The sequence below is a fragment of the Strigops habroptila genome, chromosome 1 (assembly GCF_004027225.2).
Source record: "Strigops habroptila isolate Jane chromosome 1, bStrHab1.2.pri, whole genome shotgun sequence".
Taxonomy (NCBI): Eukaryota; Metazoa; Chordata; class Aves; order Psittaciformes; family Psittacidae; genus Strigops; species Strigops habroptila.
In genome coordinates, this window is record NC_044277.2 from 63,460,564 (window position 1) to 63,484,077 (window position 23,514).

General features: G+C 43.3%; 2 protein-coding genes across 3 annotated transcripts in view; both read right to left on the reverse strand.

Moving 5' to 3' along the window:
* GABBR2 (gamma-aminobutyric acid type B receptor subunit 2) overlaps window positions 1-9,811 on the reverse strand; it is a 455,930-nt gene extending 446,119 nt beyond the window's left edge. The window contains exon 1 of one of the 2 annotated variants that reach the window (XM_030507941.1): window positions 9,497-9,811. In XM_030507941.1, the coding sequence (XP_030363801.1) occupies window positions 9,497-9,811 (315 nt within the window). The remainder of the gene's footprint in view (window positions 1-9,496) is intronic. The other variant, XM_030507951.1, reaches the window with a different exon arrangement.
* Window positions 9,812-17,926: 8,115 nt separating this feature from the next.
* Window positions 17,927-23,514, reverse strand: part of GALNT12 (polypeptide N-acetylgalactosaminyltransferase 12) — a 49,596-nt gene continuing 44,008 nt past the window's right edge. The window contains exons 9-10 of the mRNA XM_030505523.1: window positions 22,259-22,414; window positions 17,927-19,990 (exon numbers count right to left, since the gene is read on the reverse strand). Coding sequence (XP_030361383.1) covers window positions 19,853-19,990; window positions 22,259-22,414 — 294 coding nt within the window. The 3' untranslated portion in view covers window positions 17,927-19,852. The remainder of the gene's footprint in view (window positions 19,991-22,258; window positions 22,415-23,514) is intronic.

Here is a 23,514-nt window from a genome sequence, read left to right on the forward strand (position 1 = left end):
TGAAACTTGCTCTATAATGGATGAAAAAGTAATTTCTAATAATACCAAACTTTTGAACTCATTGGTCAACGAAAACACACTTTCGACCCTTCAGTAAACTATTCCTTTTATAAGAAATAACCTTTATTACATCGGTTAACTAAGTGCTTCTGCTGATACTGAGATAACATCTCCTATGCGACATGATTGTGCCAATGGTATAGACCTGCCTTGAGTAACAAGGCCCTGGGGAGGTAGTACTCCCACATCACTCCTTTTGTTTACATCAACAAGCTGTTACTTTTGCCAAGGTCAAACACACCATTTTCAGATATGTGTTAATTACAAAAATGACAATTTATTAAACGACTGGTTTTTACAAATACCAGTACCTTGCATATTTCTCAGCTTCAAGGTCTTTGAGATGCAATAATCTAATTCTAAAGGATATTGATTCTGATAATACTGACACTAATCCTGAAAGGATCTGTATCCCAAAGGCTGAGCAAAATCAGCATTTTATTCCACAAGGCAATTTGAAACTTTAAAGGAACTAACTATGAATGCCTTTGTTCTTAATTAGAAGTGGCAATTCTAGGTCTCCTCCTCATAGAAGCACGTTGCATTTCATAGGTGGGCTGGCTTTCTAAAGTGCTGAGTATTCAGCAATTCTCACTGATGTTGACAGAAAATGCAAATCACTCGGTGCTTTTGGTGCAGTTCAGGGACCTAACTTGAAACTCTTGGTTTCAAGAAGTGATCTAGAGCTGATACCATTAGCATTGTTCACAGCAGGAAACACAAATGAGGAGTGGAGGGGAGCTTGTCTAAGTATCTGGAATGCAAAACTTTTTGGATCACTTTCTCTACATAGTGGTTGCTATTGCCCTGTAATTTCTTTTACTACATTGCACAAAGTCTTCCTGCCAGTAGCACATTCCTCCACATTAGAGTCTCACCGACAACACGGAATTTGGTCCTGCTTACAATTTTTTGAAAGAGAGAAAGTGGAAGGGAAAAAAAAAGAGAAAGTTGATTCTATTTCGGTGAACCTCCGATAAATTATTAATATTTAGCGCTCTCTGAATTCACAGAGGAGAGGGGAAAGCAAAACCCTTTTGCACCTTCTGCAAAAAAGCTTTCGCAGAACTTTAAAGTTCCATGAAAGACCCCACAGAAGAGCAGAGTTTAGTATTTTTATACTACATGTGTACACCAAACATATGATTTTGATGCTGTTAAGATACACAGGAGTGCACATCTGCTAATCACACCACTTGAAATATGTTATGTGCTATATTTTGTAGCACCCCAAGTGTTAATCTGACAAAACCTGTTGCCTTATATAGAGCAAAAATTGTAAAGAAAGGTTTGTGTTCTTTGCTATAAAAAACCCACGCCAGATTCCCTGTGAAGGCAGGAGCAGTAAACAGTGGAAAGGAAGTTAATTAGCATCCCAAAAGGGGCCTCTTACTACTTCTCCCTGGAGGTTTTCGGTGTACAATGGTTACTTAAGACACCTATTGTGTATATGATTCTTCACATAATTCTGTAGTTCAGTGAAGCTGCAGCAGAAGCCGAGGCCTACAGTAGGCAAATAGTAAATTAAAATACGTAACTACTCTAAGGAAACAAAAGACTGAACAAATACATTCTTTTAAATATATATGGTCATGATTCTTTAATCCCAAAAAAATGAGGTTCTGGAAATAATCAGGCATATAGGATCAGTTCCTCTAATGGGGACTGTAGCAAAATGGCCTTACAAAAAAGGTGGATGTAGAGAAGAAAGCGGGGTCCAGCCAAGAATTAAACATTCTACAGAAACAGCTACTCGGTGAAGGAGCATGTGAATCCAGCAGATCCAGACTGCCACGAAGAAAGCCAACAAGGTCTTCACGCATGGTCTGTGACAATATGAAGAAGGGAAGACAACTTCTGACTCCAGCAGCATCTAATCCACCAGAGCCCATCATAGAAGGCTGGATCCCTTGGATAGCCACAAAAAAAAGCTGGAAAGCCTTGGTCACCCTGCACAGGCCACCTTGCTGGTGATTTCCGAGCTCTGTAGCCAGGAAGGGATTGCAGAGAGAGCAGCTATGCAAATACCAGGAGCTGCTGCTCTCAGAGCGGCTACAGGGGCAGCGTTTTAAGCTGCAAATAGACTTTTAAAGGGACTTTTAAAGGTATTTCAAGCAAATCACAGAGAAAAATTTTCCAGGGAGGAGGATTTTGGGGGATCCTGAAGACAAGAGCAGAGGGCTTTCTAAGGTACATATTCTAGTTCACAGTGGAGCAAGCAGAAATCCCCAACTGAAATATATGGCCTATATTTTAAGATCTGAATAATCCTAATGGTCCTCTGATCTTAGAACTCATTAATTACTTAAGAGAAGTATCATAGCCATAGCAGGAAACCTAAGTTTTCTAATCCTATCCCTCAAACTCGTGATGTTCCCTTTAAAGCAATTAGTCCATTATCTGGGCCTTCATCTCTCAGGAGCCTCAATAACCACAGTTTGGACAGCTCTGCTGAATTAGCCCTTATATTATTCGCTCTTTGTGACTATTCTTTTCAGACAGAAGGTGGATATTTGCCTTTAATTTGTTAGCTTTCATTTTCACGTTTGAGAATACTTATTTGGAAAATACTATGCATAAAATTGTGAGAACTAAAGGCCACTGATAATGAAAAACTAATGGCACAGAAACTGGACATCAATCACTGACTTGGCAATGAGAGTACATGGTTATTTCATCACAAGGGAAAAGAAAAAAGTGTTGGCTGGTCAGTATGTCCTATTTCCACTCAGCAGGCAGTATGCAGTAGCCCCCAAATCCAGCAGATCTTACCCACAGCAAAATCCTCTGCAAAGAAGATATCCCACAAGTGTTGGTGGCATGGCAAGGGAAGACACAGCATGACTGAAAATATATTCCAGCTATTCTTAGGGGCACTACCTTCTTCAAGTCAGACCAATGCTGTGGCTGAACCATTTACTTGAGGCAGGAGTCAGTCCTGGTACATTAATGCTGGAGGCAGGGGACCACAAAAGCACTACAGATCTCATTTCTAGCTCAGCTAGACCCACGAATCAGAGAACAGTGCATCTGGCTCCCGAAAAGCTTCTGTCACTGGTTTAGTTCCAGGATTCCTAGTACAAAAATAAGTTTTTTAAAAAATGTGATGTATGTGCAGTGTACCCTCTCAGTTTGGAATCCCACAGTCTGAAATAGAGCTCCTTGGATATATGGGGCTGATGCATACCAACACACATCTCCACAGTCACACCCACGCTGACTGGCCTCAGCGTACCTCTCTGCTAGCCTCAGCTGCTCCAAACAGTATTTGAGCCAAAATGGATCACGGAAGGTTTTGCCCTGTTAACTTCTAACACTCGATCCCCTGAGCCAGGCTGCCACACGCAATGGTTCAACGCTTCCTAAGGAAAAGTATTTCCTTTCCTGTGACAGCAATAGCCTCCACTTCAGTTTCATGAAAGACCTGTTTGGCTCCCAGCTTCTGTGGTTTGCTCAAATGCATTGTTCTTCCATCATACGGCATGAAAACGTCCATAAGGCAATGAAATTGAAAGCAGAGAACAAAGCTTGAGACAAGCATGCACCATCATGCATAGATCATTAATGTGAGATGGCGCTTTGTAGCCTTGGCACGTGATGCTATTTATGTTGTCATCCCAAATAGTTAAGAGTATTTAATTAAAACAGTATAAATATTACATTGACAACTTTTTGTGTGAATGCTGTCATTCAATATCTCTCTTCTAGCTCCTCCTCTCCCTTTTTCTATCGCAAATATTTTCCTCACAGTTATCACAAGCATATTACACCCCATCTTTCCCACGAACTTGAGTAATTCAGTCTGGTTGATAACCATATCAGAGGATAGGGCCTTCCCCCTCTTTCTCCAAATGTAAATGGAAACTCCTTCCTGGATTTATTCAAAAAATAATTTTTTCCCTTCTGACAGAGCGTGTTTGGCATTTGAATCAAAAGATTCCATAACAGTGTGTTTTGCAGTATGCATAGGATAAGTTATACATGAAATTGCAAGACATATGCCAGAAAATGATACAGTGGCTTTAATCTCTTTGCAGAGATATTTAGAGGATATACATTCTGCAGGTCTGGGATCTGCACCCAGAGGAGTGGGTGCAGTGAATACATGATTTCTCTCCTCTCCCCACCCACATCTTAGCATCAGCAGAGAAGCCAGAATAAAATTAACATAAACACTTAACTTTTAGATTATTCCCTTCAAGTTTACAAAACTCTAGAGCAAAAAGAGGTTATGTCACAAATGGAGCCATATTATGTGAAAGTCAAAGGGGACACTGACTATTTAAAGAAGCATGTCCCTTCCAAGCAGAACATTGCCAGCAGAGTAGACAGTGATCGTCATCCATACACACAGCATACTGCATTTTAATGCTACACTCTGCATATATCAAACAGCACAAGTACTTGGTAATATTTAAAGGTAACAAATTACCCAACTACTTCAACATATGCCAGACACAAGCTCATCTGACATCACAAGAACAAGCATCAGCCAGACCAGTCTGCTGTAAACTGGACCCTCTTTCAGACCCTAACATCTCCTCTTTATTCAGCTGACTGTTACTCTTAGATGACCACAGCACCACCTTATCTGTCCCATTTTGAGCACTACTTAAAAATGAGAATAAAGCTCCAGACAATTTAGTACTCAGAGCACTCACCAGCACGTCAGGGCTCACGCCCAGAGTCCCAATTTGGCTTTGGTACACCATACTTCCCTGAACAAATCCAGCTGTTGTCAGAGCAACTTGAACCTATGCCTCCTAAGACAAAGGGCCTAACACATCATGTGCACTTCTTTCTAAGGGTATGCCCTTGCTCACTTCTGTTAGGGCAGAGTTTGGTGACTGATAGCTGTCTGTCTCTCTCTGAGGACCATCAGGTGCTACTGAACACTGTGATTCACATTCCTGGATAGACACCTTATCTTGCACCACTGACACAAACACGCTCTCCTGTTTCCAGAATATATTCCCCATCCTGAATAAAAGTAAATATGAGTCTTATTTCCACTTGCAGGAACAAGATATGAGTCAACTTTGCCAACATCATTCATGACCGGACTTTCTAGAAGAGTCATCTTTATTTGGATGTTGAGGGTCTTTTTTAACTTAGAATAACTCTAGGAATGACCCAGACTGGTGCACGGCCTGTACAACTTTCATAAACTTTGAGGGAGGAGGGTTTTACTGAAAATATAGATAATTTTTTAGTAAAAGAAGAAAATAAAGAGAAGGTCTACTTATATTATACTTAGACTGTAACTTCTGGTCAGATAAATTCGGCAAGGCACTTTCTACTTAATTACAGAACTGAAGGCAAATATGTATTAAATGTCAGTAAGTTCACATTTTCCTTCAGATTATGTGGAGTCCTATGCATTTTCCAGAGCTCACCCTTCTATGCCAACCTGCTATTTAAAGGTATTAGAGTGTATTATTACACAAAGATGAGATTATATCAGGATTACAGAATATTATTTGTAGTAGTTAGAGAAAATTACATAATCTCATCCCCCTAGCATGAATATTCTTCCCTCTTTGTGACATTATACCCACTTACTTCTGGAAGGTATTTTTTTCAGCTTGTCAAGGCTCACTTTGATCTTCAGAAACAAGTGACACAATTCTAACTTGCATACAAAGCTTTCTTGACCATACATGTTTAGATTCAAAACAAATTCAGCCTCTCTATGCACCACTTGCAGCACTGCTTCTACAAGATATCAGAAAATACATTCCATATTTGAGGGAAGATGTCCAGCTGTTGAAGGGCAGATATCCAACTTCCATTAAAGCCCTTGTCTTCCACTATGCCTCTTCCTCTAGTTTCTGCATGGTCAGTTTTTGCCTGATGCAAATGAAATACTGTTGAAATTGATTATATTGTCTACTAGGATGTTTAATTCCTTTATTTTAGGGTTATTCTGTTTTTTTCTCCTGTAACAGATGCGTGTCAGGTGCTTAAGCAGAAATCATCTTTCCTGACTTACATGAAGTTACAAACTGCACCTAGTTTATGTAAAGCTTTTTATTTCATTATTTTGCAAAACATTTCTTTGCATTTTCAACCAACTAAAGGTACAATCACAGGGACAGGAAAAGGAAGAAATATAATATCACAGTTATTGATCAAAAGCCATAAACTACCAAGCACCCTTAACTTCTAGGACCTGGTCCAAGGGCAGTTAGAATCAGTGCACTACTGCCATTAATTTCAATGGGTTTTGGATGATGCTCTTCACAGACGATCACTTTATAAATGCTCTAGTTTCTAAAATAATGTTATTATAAAATTTTGCCTAAGAGTCTCATCTAGAGTTTGTTCCTGCTCTCCTTGACATGAATAGCATACATTAAAGCCACTAACTCAGACTAGAGTTTTGCAAATGCCTACACCTGAGGTTTTTTTTACTGACTGAATCTACATAGAAATGTCCAAATAGATAAAGATATACCTATGGGGTAGCAAAGCATAGTTCACTGAACTGGATCAGGATCACACTCCAAATACATTTAACCATCAAAAACACTCAAGACAGAAGCCTCTGCATTTTTATTACCAGTGGTCATATTTTGTAACAAAGACATAATTCACATAATCACAACTGGTTGAGACATAGACTAAGGACTGTACTTAAGAGGTTAACTTAGTTCAAATGCTTTGAAAAACACCAGGGCTGCTGCTCATGTGCTCAAAGGTTAGCATGCTCAAGTGCTGACAAATACCAGTCGAACTTAGAAGGCACAACTGCAATTTTTCACATGGTTGGTCAGAAAGTAAAGGTGTTATAATGCTTCATTATACAAACCAGAAGTACGAAACAAACTAAAACATTCAGTTCAATGCTGACAGAAAACTACCTGAATGCAAAATAAAATATAAAAACCAAACCCAAGAAATCCAATGTTTATTTTAATTATTATTTTCATGAGCTTTTTGTTAAAGTATTATGCAAAATTGCAATACAAATATCAGATTGCAACAATGGGAGATTTTGGAAAGACACAAGGGAGAATATAAGAGTTTCTGAATCACTGCCATGCATTTCCTATAAAAATATACTACAATTATTTCTTAAGCTATTAAAAAATCCCATGTGTTCAAGTCTCCACGTTTTCTTTTTTCAAGAGCCAGCAATGTCACAAGCACCACCTGTGAAGCCCAGAGAGGGAGAACTACTCCCTGGTCCGTGATTATGCAATGATAAAGATCCAGGCCCTTCAGGCATATCTATTTATTGGCAACCTCAGAAAATAGGCTGAGGACCTAAGTGGGCATGATGAGCCATCTACCCTTCTGCTTACCGTAAGTGCAGTGAAGGAATAAGGTAATGTCTGAATCCAGTGAAAAAGTTTGTGCTGCCATTATGTATTTAATGGCTATTCCAGCCATTAGTCTGTTCCGCTTTGGTGCAGTCAATCTATTGCTCTTCATGAACGCTAAGTTATTTACTTGTCACTACTAAGCATGCAATCATGAGCCAACCGTACTCCAAATATATACATTCGCCTGACTTAGCATTCCATAACCATCCATTTATTAATTGCTTAAAAGCATTCAAAGCTACACAGCAAGCTGGCAACATGACCCTGATTCTTTATGTCCCTAGAGCACAAAACAGTCAAAATGCAATTTTTAAGGAACTGATACTCATTCCAGAACAAAAAGGGCATTTTTTCCCCTGAATATTTTAATGGTAACTACCTAGTTCAGAACCTAAAATCTGCATTAAGAACTTCAAAATATTTTGACTGCAATGAAGTGCAGCACCTTATTGATCATGATGTTACTGTATGAAGAAGGAAGATCCTGTCTAGGCTTCTCTACTTCCTATGAGTGTGTTATTTTTGTAACAATTCCACCCAAGTGAAGGCTTTAAATAGAATAATGTACTGAAAACGGGCTTAGAACTGTGATTTTTTTCTAACATGTACCTCACTTTATGAAACAGGTAATGCCATTCAGAAAATCCTCCCTAATTCTTTTCATTACAATTGCAGAGTTCCCCAAGATTCATTATTTTTAAGGAAACAAACAGCTACTCTAGGCTGATCTTGCCCGTATTCCCTTTCAGTACTCTGTCTTGTTCCCACAACACAACGTGCAACACAACGGCAGAACGCTCTCTCCTAAATGACATCTTCAGCAATATTGCCCTCCATGCATTTATGCTCAGAGGTACCTGAAAAATTACTGTGACAAATTTATGTCAATAAAAATCAGCCACCCTAGAAGGAGAGGCTTCTGTAGTAATTTTGGGCTGGAGACACGGTCAGGAAACGGTATAGCCTGTCATTGCTGCTCTCAGCTTGCTCCCTTCAGATCCTGAGAACCGAAGAGGAGAAGACAGGGGCTTCCTTAAATGACAGCCAGGAAGATTTTCAGTAGTCACTGGTTTTACCGGGGGTTGTCTTGGAAATGAGCACCCGCCGCCAACATTACACGAGGAACGACTGCCATCTTCAGGAACGCCTCGATACTGAATCACCACGTACCCTTTGCAAGCACACGGTTACTGAAGTTGTGACCAAAACCAAACGCAGTTGTGGGTGGTTGGTGGTGGGAACCAACTCCTCGCCTCTCTCCCTGCCTCTCTCGCTCTCGCCCCCAGGTAAAGGAGAGATGTTTCACCGCACCGCGAAGGGCTCCTCGCCCAGCCCAGCACAGCCCGCCCGCCCCGGGCAGTGCTCCGGAGCGGGGCGCCCCGCCGGGCGGTCCACGGGGACGGGCACTGCAAATTTAACTCTTTCCGAGAGGCACCTCCGCGCCCCGCCGCGCCAGAGCACAGGCGGGGAGAGAGGGAGAGAGACCCAGGGAAACCTGCAAGACCCCCCCACCCCGCCTCCTCCTCAAGCACGGCTGCGTCTGCTGCCTTTCGCGTCCCGGCGATGCACGGGATAAATCGGGCTGGCAGCGTACCGGGACGCCCGTTGGCGGGGAGGGGGAGACAAGCGGCCGGCGTGCATCTGTTGCTGAACGGTCAGCGGGGTGGAGAGGGATGGGATGCGGACCCAGCTTTGCTGGGCCAGGGATCGCCGTCCTCCCGCCGCTGTATGTGCGTGTCAAGGGCAGCGGATCCCGGCCGCCACCAGCCGCCCCTCGGGCCCAGCCCTGCGCTGCCAGCGGCCGGGCAGGGGTGCCCCCGGGGCGGCGGGGCGACCCCCGGCTGCCGGGGAGCCTCTCCGGATGTGCGGGGCGAGCAGGATACGGCCCGCCAGCTCCACTTCCTCTCCCTCCGCCGCCGGTCCCTCTACATCTGCGGGGCCCAGCGGGCAGGGCGGACTTGGAGGCGCCGCGCACAGCCCCGCCGGCAGCCGCAGCCCCGGCCCGGGCGTCCGCGCTGCCCTTGCGCCCCGGCACCCGCAGCGCCCCGGGACCGGGCGGCGGCGCCTCCCCCTGCGCCCGGCGGCGCGGAGCCCGCGGCGGTCCCTACCTCCGTGTCGTAGAGCCGCAGGTCCAGGAAATAGGGGTTGAGCAGGGATTCGTTGCGGATCTGATCCATGGCAAGCTGCACGGCGGGCAGCACCCCCCGGCCGATCTTGCTCTTCTGGTCCTCCTCGGACTGGCTGAGCGGCATCAAGCCCATGATGGAGATCGGCGTGGTGGCGTTGGGGAGCAGCCCGGCCGCCCCCCGGGAGCTGCCCCGCGGCCAGCCCCAGCCCGGCGGCGCCCAGCCCAGGCACAGGAGCAGCAGTAGCATGGCAGGGTTGGAGGTGGCAGCGGCCGGTCTCCGCGGAGAGGGATGCATGCTGCTGGATGGGGGGAGGAGGAGGAGGAGGACTGAGGGAAGGGAGGACGGGCAGAGCGGCGGAAGAGAGCCGAACCCCTCTCAGTCCGGGCGCATCTCCCGGCGGCAGAAGCCAAGGCGGGAGGAAAAGAGCCGCCTCTCTCCGCTTCCCCGGGAGCCTCGGGGTCTCCTCTCTCTTCCCCCCCCTCCCCTCCCCTGGCAATAATCCTTCTGGCAATGGCGCCTACTCCTTCCCAGGTCTGCCAGCTGCAGCCACCAGGAGCAATAAATAAATAAATAACCCCCGCCACCACGCACACACAGGCACGCTCCCCACCACCCTCCTCCTCCTCCTCGCTCCCCGGCGGCAGAGCAAGGCAGCGGCACCTGCCTCTGCCTCCCCGGCTGCTCTCCCCCCTCTCCGCTCAGGGAGGGACAGCACCTCTCAGGCGCGGAGGGGGGGCCCGAGCAGCCCTTCACTGAACACCTCCCTCCCTCCCCCCTCCTCCTCCTCCTCCAAAAGGGAGAAAAAAAAAGGGGAAAAAAAAAGGATGCTCCGGCACAGCAAACGCCAAAGAGGAAAAAGCACCCCCCCTCCCGAGCAGCGGAGAAGAGAGACGGGAGCGGTGCCGAGGAGCCGGGGCGCGGGTGCTAATGCTGCATTCCCGGGGAGCCGGGGCAGCGCAGCGGGCACCCCGCGAGTCGGGCAGCCCCCGCCGCGGGCGGGAGGTGCCGCCTGCGCCCGTCTTTCCTTTAGGTCGTGGTCGGGCAGAGCCGCCGGGCGGGATGCGCGCAGCGAGGGGCTGAGAGCAGAGCAAAGTGTGCGGCGGCGGCAGAGAGATTCCCTCCGGGCACTGGCGTTGCGCGCCCGCCGGCCGGGCACCGGCTCCAGGTGGGGCTCTCGGCGCGGGGGGGGGCGGCAGCTCCCTCCCTCCCTCCTTCCCTCCGCGCGCTCCCCGCGCGGAGGCTCGGCCGCCCCACGCGAGACCCGCCGCGCGCGCGCACCCCCGCGCGCACACCCGCACGCACCCACCGGCGGGCGCACGGGAGCGGCTCCCCCACCCCCCTTCCTTCCCCGCGCTGCCCGGTGCAGCCCCCCCGTTCACAGCCGCCACCCTCCCCCCCCCCTTCCCCGCGCACATGCGGCACGCGAACACGCTCCCACGCGTGCCTTGGCACCTCCGCGAGGTCTCCGCGCACACACGCACACGCGAGGCGCGGAGGGGTGCATGTGTGTGTGTGTGCGTTCTTCTGCCGTTATCATTTCCCCGCCGAGACCCGGCACCGTGAACGGAGGCCGCAGCAGGACCCCCGCGGGCTGCCCCCCTCCGCAGCGGGTTACTTGCGCGTCTCAGCGGACGCGGGTCGTGCCCCACACACTGCCCGAGGCTCTGTGCCCCGCTCCCGGCATGGCCCCCCACCGCCCCACCCTGGAACACGTTCACTTTGCCCACCCTGCGCCGTGGTATGCAAAGTCCCTGAGGAGCAGCGCGGTGTGCTCATTTGTCCCGAGGCAGGAGGCAAACCGGGAAACTTTCCCTAACCCTGCCTTAGGCACTTCGTATCTTATACATGTTCCTAATTTTTCCTGAAGTCACTCGTGACAAACCTTTGAAGATCTAGTATCACATATGCAATGGCAGCACCTGTGCAGTTAACTGGAAGGAATATGGCTTGATTAATTCTAAGATCATTGTGATCTGACTTGAGAGTAAAAGGCCTCACCCATAACCTTGTAGCACTCGCTGCTTTGCAGCCTTTCCCTCAGAACGACATCCAACAGCGTCGACTTCAACGCATCAGTGATGAAGAGTCCACCACATCTCTTGATAAATCCTTGCAGTTATCCATTTGCTAAGAGGTGCATCTCCTATTCAGTAACAATTTGTCTTACTCCAGCCTCTAATCACAGGTTCTCGTGATGCCTTTATCAGCTCAAGGCAACAGAGCATCGGTGATCCTCTCCCATGCACGGGGGCTAAGATTAATCACAGCATTTTGCTTCTGTGAAATAATGAGACCAACTTTCCACTTGCCTCAGGAGTCATTCCTGGAGGCATTTCCAAGGCACCTCTCCTTTTCCAGCTTTATGTGTGAACTGGTCCGTAAGACACTGCAAAACCTGCCAGCGCTGGGCACTGGCAGCACCCGCAGCACCTCCCTCAGCACCAGCCGCCCCCGAGGTCCAGCAGGTCAGCAGAGTTAACTCTGCGGGCAAACCAGCCAGCCTGCAGGCCTTGTGTGGCTACCTCTTCATGGAACACCTTTAGTACCTAAAGGGGGCTGACAGGAAATCTGGAGAGGGACTTTTTACAAGGGCAGGTAGGGATAAGACAAGGGGGAACGGCTTTAAACTGACAGAGAGTAGATTTAGATTAGATACGAGGAAGAAGTTCTTCACTGTAAGTGGTGAGATACTGGAACAGGTTGCCCAGAGAAGCTGTGGCTGCCCCATCCCTGGCAGAGTTCAAGGCCAGGTTGGATGCGGCTTTGAGCAACCTGGTCTAGTGGAAGGTGTCCCTGCCTATGGCAGGGGGTTGGAACAAGATGATCTTTAATGTTCCTTTTAACAAAAAACATTATATAATTCTATAAATAATCTACACCATGTTTTTAACCTGCACTGCCTAAAAGCATGACCTACTTGTTCCCTTCTGTGCACCCAATCTTGCATTAGGATAAATCAAACTACATGCTTTATCTGTACAAGTGACCTGCCCTGTTTCTTCATCACCTTCAAACTTATCAGTAACTTACTTTCCTCCAGAAAATTATCATGAAACCAAGAACAGATCTTCCTAGGATGCCAACAGGAATAGGTGCCACACTGAATCTGTATAATGTTATTTTTAATCAGAACTTCATATGCTAAATGATGTTTCACCATTCTCAACTTGCTCTGGAATAGATACCAAGTTTATTTGTCAAAATCTGTTTCACAGAAAATCGTTCTTCACTGCTTGTATCCTGTACCATTCTGTGATCTTCTCCAGCACTTGGCTACCAGGACTACAGCTACTTGGATCACTATGGTTATCATTTTACAATACTGGCAGCATATTAACACACATACTCACACTGTGTCTGGAATGTCATCAGCTTCCAAAGCTTTTTTAATTTTTTTAAAGCCATTTCCCAGTTTTTGAGCACTCAGTCCTTCTGAAAGAAAGCTTGAGTCCAAGTTCTGTGGCACAACAGAATTAATACCTTCAATATTAGCAACTGCTTGACACCTTTCTTTGTTACTGATGCACCAGCAGCAAATGTCCCTTTGTTATTTTAAGAATCAAATGCATCTCCTCACTTCTTTCCAAACATAGGTTATTGCATAGTACCATTCAGCGTAAAGCTCGAGGCTTGCCCTCATGTGGGAGGCAGAGCCCAGCTGCCAGGAAGGAAGATACTGGGGAGGGACACACCTAGGAAGTGCTATGTCATAGAGCTAGTGCTTACCACGGAGTACAAAAACAGTTCCAAAATCAGGCCCAGGAAACCAAGATTTACCCTGCTTGCCTAAAAAGTTAAGGCAGGTTTTTCAGAGGTAGTCTCTGATGATACCTTCCTCATTTTGGATTCGCTTGGCAGGAGATCAGAGTCATAACCACAGAATCACAGAAAGGTTTGGGTTGGAAGGGACCTTAAAGATCATCTAGTTCCAACCCCCCTGCCACTGGCAGGGACACCCTCCACTAGACCAGGTTGCTCAAAACCCCATCCAACCTGGCCTTGAACACTGCCAAGGATTCATTCACAGCTTCTCTGGGCAACCTGTGCCAGTGCCTCACCAGCCTCATAGTCATCCTTTCTATACATCATTCTGTACAGAATGGGAACCCAGTGGTGCTGGTTCATCTGTATGTGCAGATCCACCTTTGGTCAAACAAATCCCAGCTCCTGTGGCTGACTGCAGAAGTCTGGAGTATTGCTGGATGTCATTTAAACCAAGAAAAGCCACACTTCAAATTGCAGTATTCAGTAATGTGGTACTTCTGACCTTATTCTGTCATTGCATTCCCTGTCAGTAAAACAGGGGTGCTCTTCTTTCATGGTCTTACTGTGAAGATGGAATAATAAATATTTGGGAAGAGCTAAGACAGGGTAACATTAAAAAAAAAAAAAAAGCTAAGAAAATAACCTTTATTTTTCAGGCTTGGGATTTACTATGGGGAAGTAAATAAGGCCATATATTGAACAATGAAGATTAGGCAAAATAAGCCTTTCAAAATCCTTACTGTATACTCAGTGGGGCATGAAAAAGAAGTTTCCACATCCTTTGTAAAAACAATAACAGGGAACATACTGCAAGAAAATCATGCAATTCAAGACAACGGTATAATAGATGCACTGAGGCTAAATTCAGATTTAACAAATAACTTTATTTCTGACACTTTTAAATATTCATTTGCAATCCTATAAAAAACTTTCATGTCACACACATGTAAGCTTCCAATGTGATGTAAACATATATTTTGTAAACCCTGTTTCTTTCCAATTCTCAGCACTGAGAAATTTCTTCTTTCATAGGTACTATCCCTTATTTATGCATAACAGATGCCCAGGTAACAGGTCATTTTAAATACAAGGCCTAAAGGAGAATTGCACCAAACTGGTTATTAAAGATTGTGTCAGACACAGCCGCCTGCCCAGCTGCCTTTTTTTTTTTCTTAGAAATCCCAAGAGTATTTTGCTACCATGAAATTGGTAAAGTGCATTCCCCAGAATGAAATGCTCTAAAGTAGCATGCATCCTTTATCTGTTATGCAAAAAGGCTTTATATTCTTATTTGGTGGCCTGCACCAGACACCCTCTGTATCTGTTTATTCCTTCTTTATTCCTTTATTCCTTACTTCCTTGCTAAACTATCAGTTCACACGGATTGTAAATCCTATTCTCTTTGCTCAAAAATCAAATGTCATTTTCTTCCCGGCATGTCACCCAGTCACTTCAGCATTTCAATCATGAATCCTTCAACTATATTTCAGTAAAAACAGTTATGTCAAACATCTTCCTGCTAATGATCATGTCTAATTTCTCTATTACTAAGTCTTATCACAGTGTATGCACAGCTAAATTTTTTGGGGTTTCTATATTCTTTGTATTTGCTCATTACAGAGTACGTAATTCACGAATTTCAGGCGTAAGTATATGTATTGATATGAGTCCCTTGACCACCTTTTCTTCAGCTGCAAGTTAAGTATCTTCAGAGCATGGGTAAGTCCAAGAAACCCAGAAAACTGATTTTTCCCTCACCATCGAGAAAACAATTGCTGCAAAAGTCCTTTCCCACTCTGAGAGATGGTCTGATGTACAGGAAACAGGTCACACTACCCATCAGGCCAGTGACTCATTTCCTGCATCATCCATCTTCCTTCTTAATGCTTTTGGAGTTAGGAAATGTCACTGAGAAGGTCCTAACCCGTTTTTGTCTTCAACTGCCTTTGGAAATCCTGGAAGCCTCTAGAAGTATGTCATCTATAGCCACATCATTCCAGTCAGTGCCGACTATGGCTGGTCTAAACAGGCTCTGTCTATTTGTATAAATGTCAGTGAGTAATGGACTGAAAGAAAGCTTGAGAACTGTTGATCTAGGCATAGTAATTTTAGTACTGCATATACATACATAGTTGTTTTCCTCTGAACATGGGAAACAGAAGAATAATGCAATGTTCTAATTCAAACCCAGCTACCGCTGTTGCACCCCGACAGAAGGGGGGGGGGAGCTCTGCTACGTCTCTCTTCCCTCCTTCCCAAGGACTTTCCCACTTATCTCAGCTAACTTGCTAGCACAGTCAATATTTTGTCTTTGTGACAAGCCTACACAGCATTCTCCACCAAAAACCACCATAGTTGCAAGCGTATAGAATCATAGAATCAACTAGGTTGGAAAAGACCTTTAAGATCATAAAATCCAACCATTACCCCGGACTGCCAAGACCACCACATGTACACAACTACACGATCCTAACCCTACAGTCTCTCTGGATATCAATAGCTATGTCTTCATATCAGGGTGTCAGAACAAAGCTCAAAATCAAGTTAATCCCCCAATATAAAGGCCTTGAGAGAGCCAACGTAATTAAAAGATCAGATTCTGAATTACCAACCTAGCAGTATCACTGTGTAACTGCCCGTGTTTTCATACATAGGGAATAGGAGCACAATATCCCATCAAGTCCCTATGTTACCAACCAACACGAATTTTCCCTTCCAGTAAATCTTATCACTTCCTACAACAGAAATTGAACACAATTTTGAGCCTTTGTTTCAGCAGAGCTAGCAAGAAATACTGCTTCCAATTCATGCTGACTGATGCATATACAATGATGACTGTTGTTCCTGAGTGTTTGTGCAGGCTCTAACAATCCTCCATTGTAATGGTTCGGTCAAGACCACACATACAGAGGTTTTATTGGTTTATTTTTTAGAAGAAAGGTTCATATACTGTCTATTGTTGAAGGGAAAATCCAGTAAGCTCTAGCCGATGTTGAAGACGCACAATGTTTAAACAAAAAGACAATGGTGGAAGAATAAAAGAAAAAAAAAGGGGGGGGGGCCAAAATAGTTACCCGATGAATTCAAAGAAATATGGTAAAGCATTAGGCACCAGACTGCAAATTTTTTTTTTTAGTAAAAGAATACAAAGCCTAAGAAATAAGCATTTTTTTAGTACCTTTTAAAAATTATTACTATTCAAAAAAATCAGCAAGTTCAATCACTACTTACAACCCCAAATTCTCTATTTTGGGGATAATAGCATTCAGGTAAATTATTAAAGATTCTTTACATATTACTATTCCCCTAATGAGGCGTATTCAGCACAGGATATGGAAAATTGGGAAATCATTTTGCACAGTTTTGTGAAATATTTCTCCTAGCTTAATCTTCTGTACCTCAACCATGCCAAATATGACCCATACTCAGGGAACTTCAGACAAGGGGAAGGGAAGGAAGGTGGGAGAACACAGAACCACACTGACCCAGTATAACACTTAAAAAAGGGCAGTAAACATAGGAGGCGGATTGTATTTGTGGCTAGGCAATGAGGAAGGACTAATATCTCTTTGGAGGACAGATTTCTTCATCTTTAGCCTAGAGTTTTACATGGTGTATTGTGTGCTGGCATGATACCTTCTTAGGACAAGTTATTCAGTCAATCTCTTTATAGTTAAAGAATATCCTTCCTTGTTTTGAACAGAGTGATGGTACAAAACGGAAGAAGGACCTTTGAGATTTCCCAGTTTGCCCTACCACTGTCCCATTGTTTTAATCTAAGATTATCACTATGCTTGAGTTGGAAGTTTTGGTTTTAGGGGTGCTTAATATGGTTAATAGCAAAAGGGAAAAGAAACACGTGGCTCCAACACTAAGAAAGGGGGGACCTACTGGTTCTCGATTTGTACCACGTGGAAAGTGTTTCTCCCCTCTCTTTTTCAAAGAGATGGACTAAAAGGCCAACATAAGGGGAGAAAGTGGGTGACGGTGGTAGGTTCAGTATCTGCTTTTGAAATCAACATAAGTGTTTTTGTTTGCCTAGCAAATATGTAACCCAGGCCAGAAGGTTTGCTGGTATATGAGAAAATAGCTCAGCTGCATGTAACTAGAAGCTCAAAACATCAATACTTCCCTCTAAACAAGTGCAAAGTGGGAAGACATACGGAAAATAATTTCCAATTACCAAGTTTCATTTGTATACCACTGCCTGATGATGAAAAATCCTGAAGTCTCAAAACTAAGAAAACCTCATTGATCATGGAGGTCAATGAGAGTTTTGTCTCCAATTGTAATAGCTGGGCTCTCATTAACTTACTAATGTAATTCAATCAACAGTCAAGAAGGCAAAGCAGAAATGAACAAAAAAATCCTTGCTGTGTTGCTGGAGCTCTCATGGTTCTCTCATGCTTCTCTCATGCAGCCACCCAGTTTTGATTTGTGGCTCCACAAAGTGCACAGCACTGCTACTAGGAGGTGAACAGAAGCATTACTGAGTTCAGCAAAGGGAACTTGAGAGACCATAAAATAAAGCTGTCTTCTCTCAAGTGCTGCAGGGATCAGAACCTAAGAATCAGAGAAATGATTAAAAGAAAACCACTGACCATAAGAAAAAAATAAAAATAGTTGTAAAGACAGTTCTCACTCTACTGAATCACAAAATATTTTATTAATTCTAACAACGATTTCATCAGTCCAGCCTGCAGAGACAAAACTTGAAAGGTGCTCACAAAATCATTCTATCTACATTGGTTTAGACAGAACTCGGAAGAACCTACATAGTCATCTCCTACAGGCAGAAACCCTCCCCCCCACACCCTACTCATATAAATAGGTATGCCAAAATGGCACAAGCTTATAGGGGTTCAAAGGAAAAGCTGTAAATTTTTTATAGAAAACATGACTGTAGTGGTAGGACAAGGGGTAATGGGTTCAAACTTAAACAGAGGAAGTTTAGATTAGATATAAGGAAGAAGTTCTTTACAGTGAGGGTGGTGAAGGACTGGAATGGGTTGCCCAGGGAGGTTGTGGATGCTCCATCCCTGGCGGTGTTCAAGGCCAGGTTGGACAGAGCCTTGAGCCACATGGTTTAGGGCAAGGTGTCCCTGCCCATGGCAGGGGGGTTGGAACTAGATGATCTTAAGGTCCTTTCCAACCCTTACGATTCTATGATTCTATGATTCTATGAATAAAGGCAGGTAACAAAATACATCCAAAACTTGTAGAAACAGATGCCAAGACTTCTGAGGGAAAAAAGGTTGAAATTTTCATGCTTCTACGCATAAACATATTATCAGCTGATATGGAAAGAAACTTTCCTTATGAGCTGAAATCCCTTTAATCAACATTGCAATGATTGATGATGGTCAATGACCAAATATGTTGCTAAACACACTGCTTGTCTGATCAAGCAAGGCAGATCCCGCATAGCACAGCAGAAAACATATTGTACCAGTGCAGATTGAACTCCATGTTTTCAATAGACTGTATGCACTGACATTCCCAACTTACCAGAAAAGGAGTTCCCGGACAAAATGCAAGTTAAAACTGAAAGACAATTCTTTTTGTAGGGATATCAGCTGCTTGTCATATCGATTAGTTGCAAACCAATTTTTGTTTATCTAATCATTTTTTATACTAACCATTTAAACATTTACAATTTAATGAAAGATACAATTTCTTAGATTCATTTTCTCTAACTGCAATTTTGAAATTTGTCAAAAGAATTATAGCTAGGTCTGATCTTGGAAGTTTTATGCATGTTGAAAATCCACATAATGTTGAAGTAAGTTGTGCAGTCTGGGACACAACCACATAACTAGATGCATGTGAATGCAAATAGCTTTCCCCAGAGCATTACCTTTAAATATTGTTGCCGTATTTCTTTAAGATGAGAAAAATCCCCATTTTACTGCAAAACTAGACTTAAGCCTGTTTAGAAACTTGTCAAGTGCCATTAGCATGTAAAATTGTCACAACATTTGATGTACAGTATTGTCAAGTATGTGCAATCTGTAAGCATCTAGATTGTTATTTGTGCAAATACATGCAGACCTACTCTGCCTTCATGTGCAAATCCACACTGTCTTCAGTGACAGTTTTGTGGTAGTCACTTAGGGCAGAATCTGGCCTACATTTACCTTCTTCGTATTTAAAAGACAATAAGAATGATTAACTACTATCTTCTAAAAGGGCCAACTGCAGGATGCTTTAGTAGAAAAGTAAACATTTTAAGTTACTGGCAGATAACACTAGTGCAATTATTTTGACTGCCTTACTTTCACACAGTAGATTAAAAAAAATATATTGTAGCTTGTGAAAAGAACCTTAGACACTTCAGAAGCAGTTATGTATCTGCCAAATAAAGAGTAAAGAAGAGGAGTGATTCTGTGGCATAACCACAAGCTCTCAATGCCTTTTAATGCTCCAGAAAACGAAATTCAAGGCTTGTAAACTAATTACAGTTCTTTCTGTACAAAAATGTATCACTTATGTGATTTTCAAAAGGCTGACTAACTGCTGAATAAAAAGAGCACATTTTCATATTCAGCTATAACCTAGACCACATCTGGATCAACTTCTTTCTCTGAAGAACCATTTTTGGTAGTCCGAGTCTGTACATGGTCGTAACAATGGTGCTGGGTTACCATTGTAAGCGTTTGACTCTGCTTGTATGCACTTCTGGGTTTGAAGATGAAACAAGGTACCATCCTACAGAAGACAAAAATAATTTTTGCTTTTCAGGTCTTAGAAATTACAAGCGTATCACTGTGTCTTAAAAGTAACAGAAGACATTTGCAACAAATATATGTCACACGTATCCTTCTCATGGGACCATTCAGTGAAGCCAAGAAGCGTAAGTTGAGGATCTCTGAAACTTTATCAAAGACCCTGCTTTCAAACTTATATTACCATTGCTTTAGAGTGATTTGTGTCTTGACATCTAAGCCCATAAAAGATGTGCTAACTTCATTCACTTTCATTGCCTTTTGTTACTGTGCTAGAATATGGGCAGAGAAAACCAAAGTATAGGCATTACCCAAATTCACCAACTTATTGCATATCTTGCAAGTAAAACGTAAATGTTGTTAGTTAAATGTAGATGTTGGTTATATTTTTAGCAAAGAAAATTCCCCTTTCTTCACAGAGTTTATTTTTAGTGGAAAAGGCAAAAATATCTAAGCATACCCCTTGCCTGCAGATACGTGTGGACTTAATAGCACCTCAAGCTGCAGGCTCTGATGCCCAGCAGTCTGTGCTTGCTCATGGCTTGCTGACAGGCTTAGCTGCTGAATGACTTTCCTGTTTCCATCGTGATAATTCAAATTTTTCAGTGGACTAATCAATATCTCCCTCACTCATTTTTGACTCTGTGCCCACAAGAACTTAATTCTTGCCAGGCTGCTGGGAAGGCTGTTCAAATCTTTGATTATGCTACATCTATAAGGACAGCTTTCCAGTGCCTGAAACTTCTCTGCACACAGCAAGAAAAGTGTGGTACTGACATCTCACACATCACTTATCTTGAAAAGTGGGGACCACTGATTTTGATTTAATGCAATAGAAGAGGAGGACGTGGAGCAGAGCAGAACGTTCAAATCACACACAGGCACAAAGTGGTCACGAGAAACAAAGAAGATTTAAAGTAATTCTTCAAGTTTCATATGCTAAAAGCTAATGGTTAGGAATGCAGTGGAAACAGATGTATTCCAAAACTCTCTTTTCTCAATTATTTCCTGAAGTGACTGAGGGTCTTTCAATATATGTAATCTTAGGGATTAACACATATGACCTTGAAAAATTTTGTTAAAAGTCTGCATTAAAAATGAAATGTCATTTAGAAAGTCAGCCTTTCAAATATTTTGTTTTACTCAGTAATACCACTATGAGCTTCAGTCTGGACTAGATATAGTGAATGGACAGTAGTTTTCATGTTTTTCTTTAGAATTCACCCTGCCACCTATCACTGGTGGTAGTATCCAAGCATGGAATTTGTCAACCACAGAGCCTGTAGAGTTTAGACGCATTATGCAGACAAGTTATGTAAACACACCATTTTGATGCATTATGTGACCTTTTCCCTTAGCCAAATAGTATCACTCCAGAACCTGACCAAGGCCATCATTTTTCATCCAATTTATTTTCTCTCAGGCATCCAGGAACTCCTTCAGAGATTAAAAACTAAACACAAGGTTTTCTAAGATCACATGGTATGTTTATTAAATATACTCCATACTTCTCAGTATTTCTCCCCTTTGGGAGTAGGCATTAAGGCTGGAGAGGTATGGATTTGCTGATTACCCACAGCCAGTAAGATGTGTCCTGTGTAGGGGCAGGAGTAGGGCAGAAGGTATTTTTTGATGGTGCAGCAAATTACCCAATGGCACATAACACCACAGAAGAGCTCAGGGAGCACTTCTGGTGCGCATAGGGAGGCTCACGAGAGATGGTTTGCAGAGGAGAAGCAGCAGCTCTCAAAAGCAGGGAACAGTGTATAGTAATGGTAGTATGTGAAGTATCAGGGATATATGGGAAATAAAAGAAGTCAATGAAAGAAGAGCAGAGGTCGACCAGCCACAAAACTGGCTGGGAAAGGGGTATAAGTTCTCCTTAGTTCTCAGGAGAAGTCAGTAGGCATGAGATCAAGAGAACTGAGCAGCGCAGAAAGAACTAGATATGGACAGGGCAAAGAGAGACTGCTGCCAACATTCCCAACTCCTTTGGGGTGAAGAAGGGCACTTTCCTTTCTCTCATCTTCCTATTCTTTACCCTGGCATACTCTTCACCTGCACACTGCTGCTACCCTCCTTCTGTGTTCAGATATTATAAGAAAGATAGTATATTTCTCCCAGAGATCTATACTGATGTTGTGGCCTGCATGATGTGTAGGCAGTAAGAGAAAAAGAAAGAGAACCTCAACAATTTTCCTTCCAACTACTTCCAGAAACCCCAAACCCAAACCCAAGCAGGCACACTTACCTCTCTGAAAACAAACTTCTGGTTTTCAGGAATATTGTGGACATTTTCCTGACACAAGTACATTGTCAAGTAGTCGGTCCCCGAATCAACTGCTGCACAGACTTCTGGCTGTCGGGTGTTGTAACGTATTTCATTATGGGCTGTGTACTCAAAAAACTACAAACCCAAAAGAAGCAAAGGACAACAGTCATTTCATATGTACACATGAAAGTACTTATAAGGAGGCTATACTAAGATACTATAGTTCACATATTAAAGTTGCCACTGTGAAGAGAAATCCCGCCAAAAATACTCAAGAAGCCTCAACTTCTGCCATTTGCTAACTATTTTACAGAAAATCTATCTTAGCACAGCACTGCTTTACTCTGGTAGCACTTAAAGTGTATGAATTGCTGAATGAATGCCCTGGAAAACAGACATTCCAGTATTAAAGAACTTACAAAATTTGACTGTAATATTCTACTTGTGCATTCTAGATAACGCTTAAAAATAGGATGGAAAACAGTTTACAGCTTGACATTTTGCCTTCTTAATTCAATTGTCTCAAAACAATGCTACTTTTAATTAAGGAGTTGCTCACTGCATAGTTCAAAGCAGTTTGGTCAAGGTTCATTTCCAATTACAAAGTACTCCAGAGGCATGGTGATAAGCGTTTTATTATATAACATTTTAAGATATTATTTGAAGCAAATCAGCTACAGTTGCTTTTAAACACAAACTTTATTAAAGACAATTTACTGGCTTTGCTTGATGTACAATATTCTACAGAGGCGTTCTGAACATGCTCTAAAACATTCTGGCTTCTGCAGCAATCATGGTTGAAGACTTCCCTATATTTTTATATTTATCATGGACATATGCCAAATTTTGTACTTCATTAAAGAGCGGCAGAGCTTGAGAGTTGTTTGTATTGTATTTAGCACGCTTGTAAATAATTTAGATGGCTGTAGTGCACGGATGTGTGTTTAGATCCAATTTAGATTATACTCAGTAGAATAGAGGAGTTTTATACACATCAGAAAATTGCTTGTTACCAATACTATAGGTGCATTAGTGGAAATCGATAGGAGGATGAGGGACAGAAGGAATCCTCTTCTGTTTTGTTTCACCCCTGGAGAAAGAGACTGTAAGGCTTTGTGAAGGGGGCTATGCCAATTCAGAAATATTGCGTGTACTTGAACTTAGTGTAAAACCATCCTTAGCAACCACCAAGGCTAATTAACCTTGGAAGACAAACGGGAAATGGAGTTCTAATG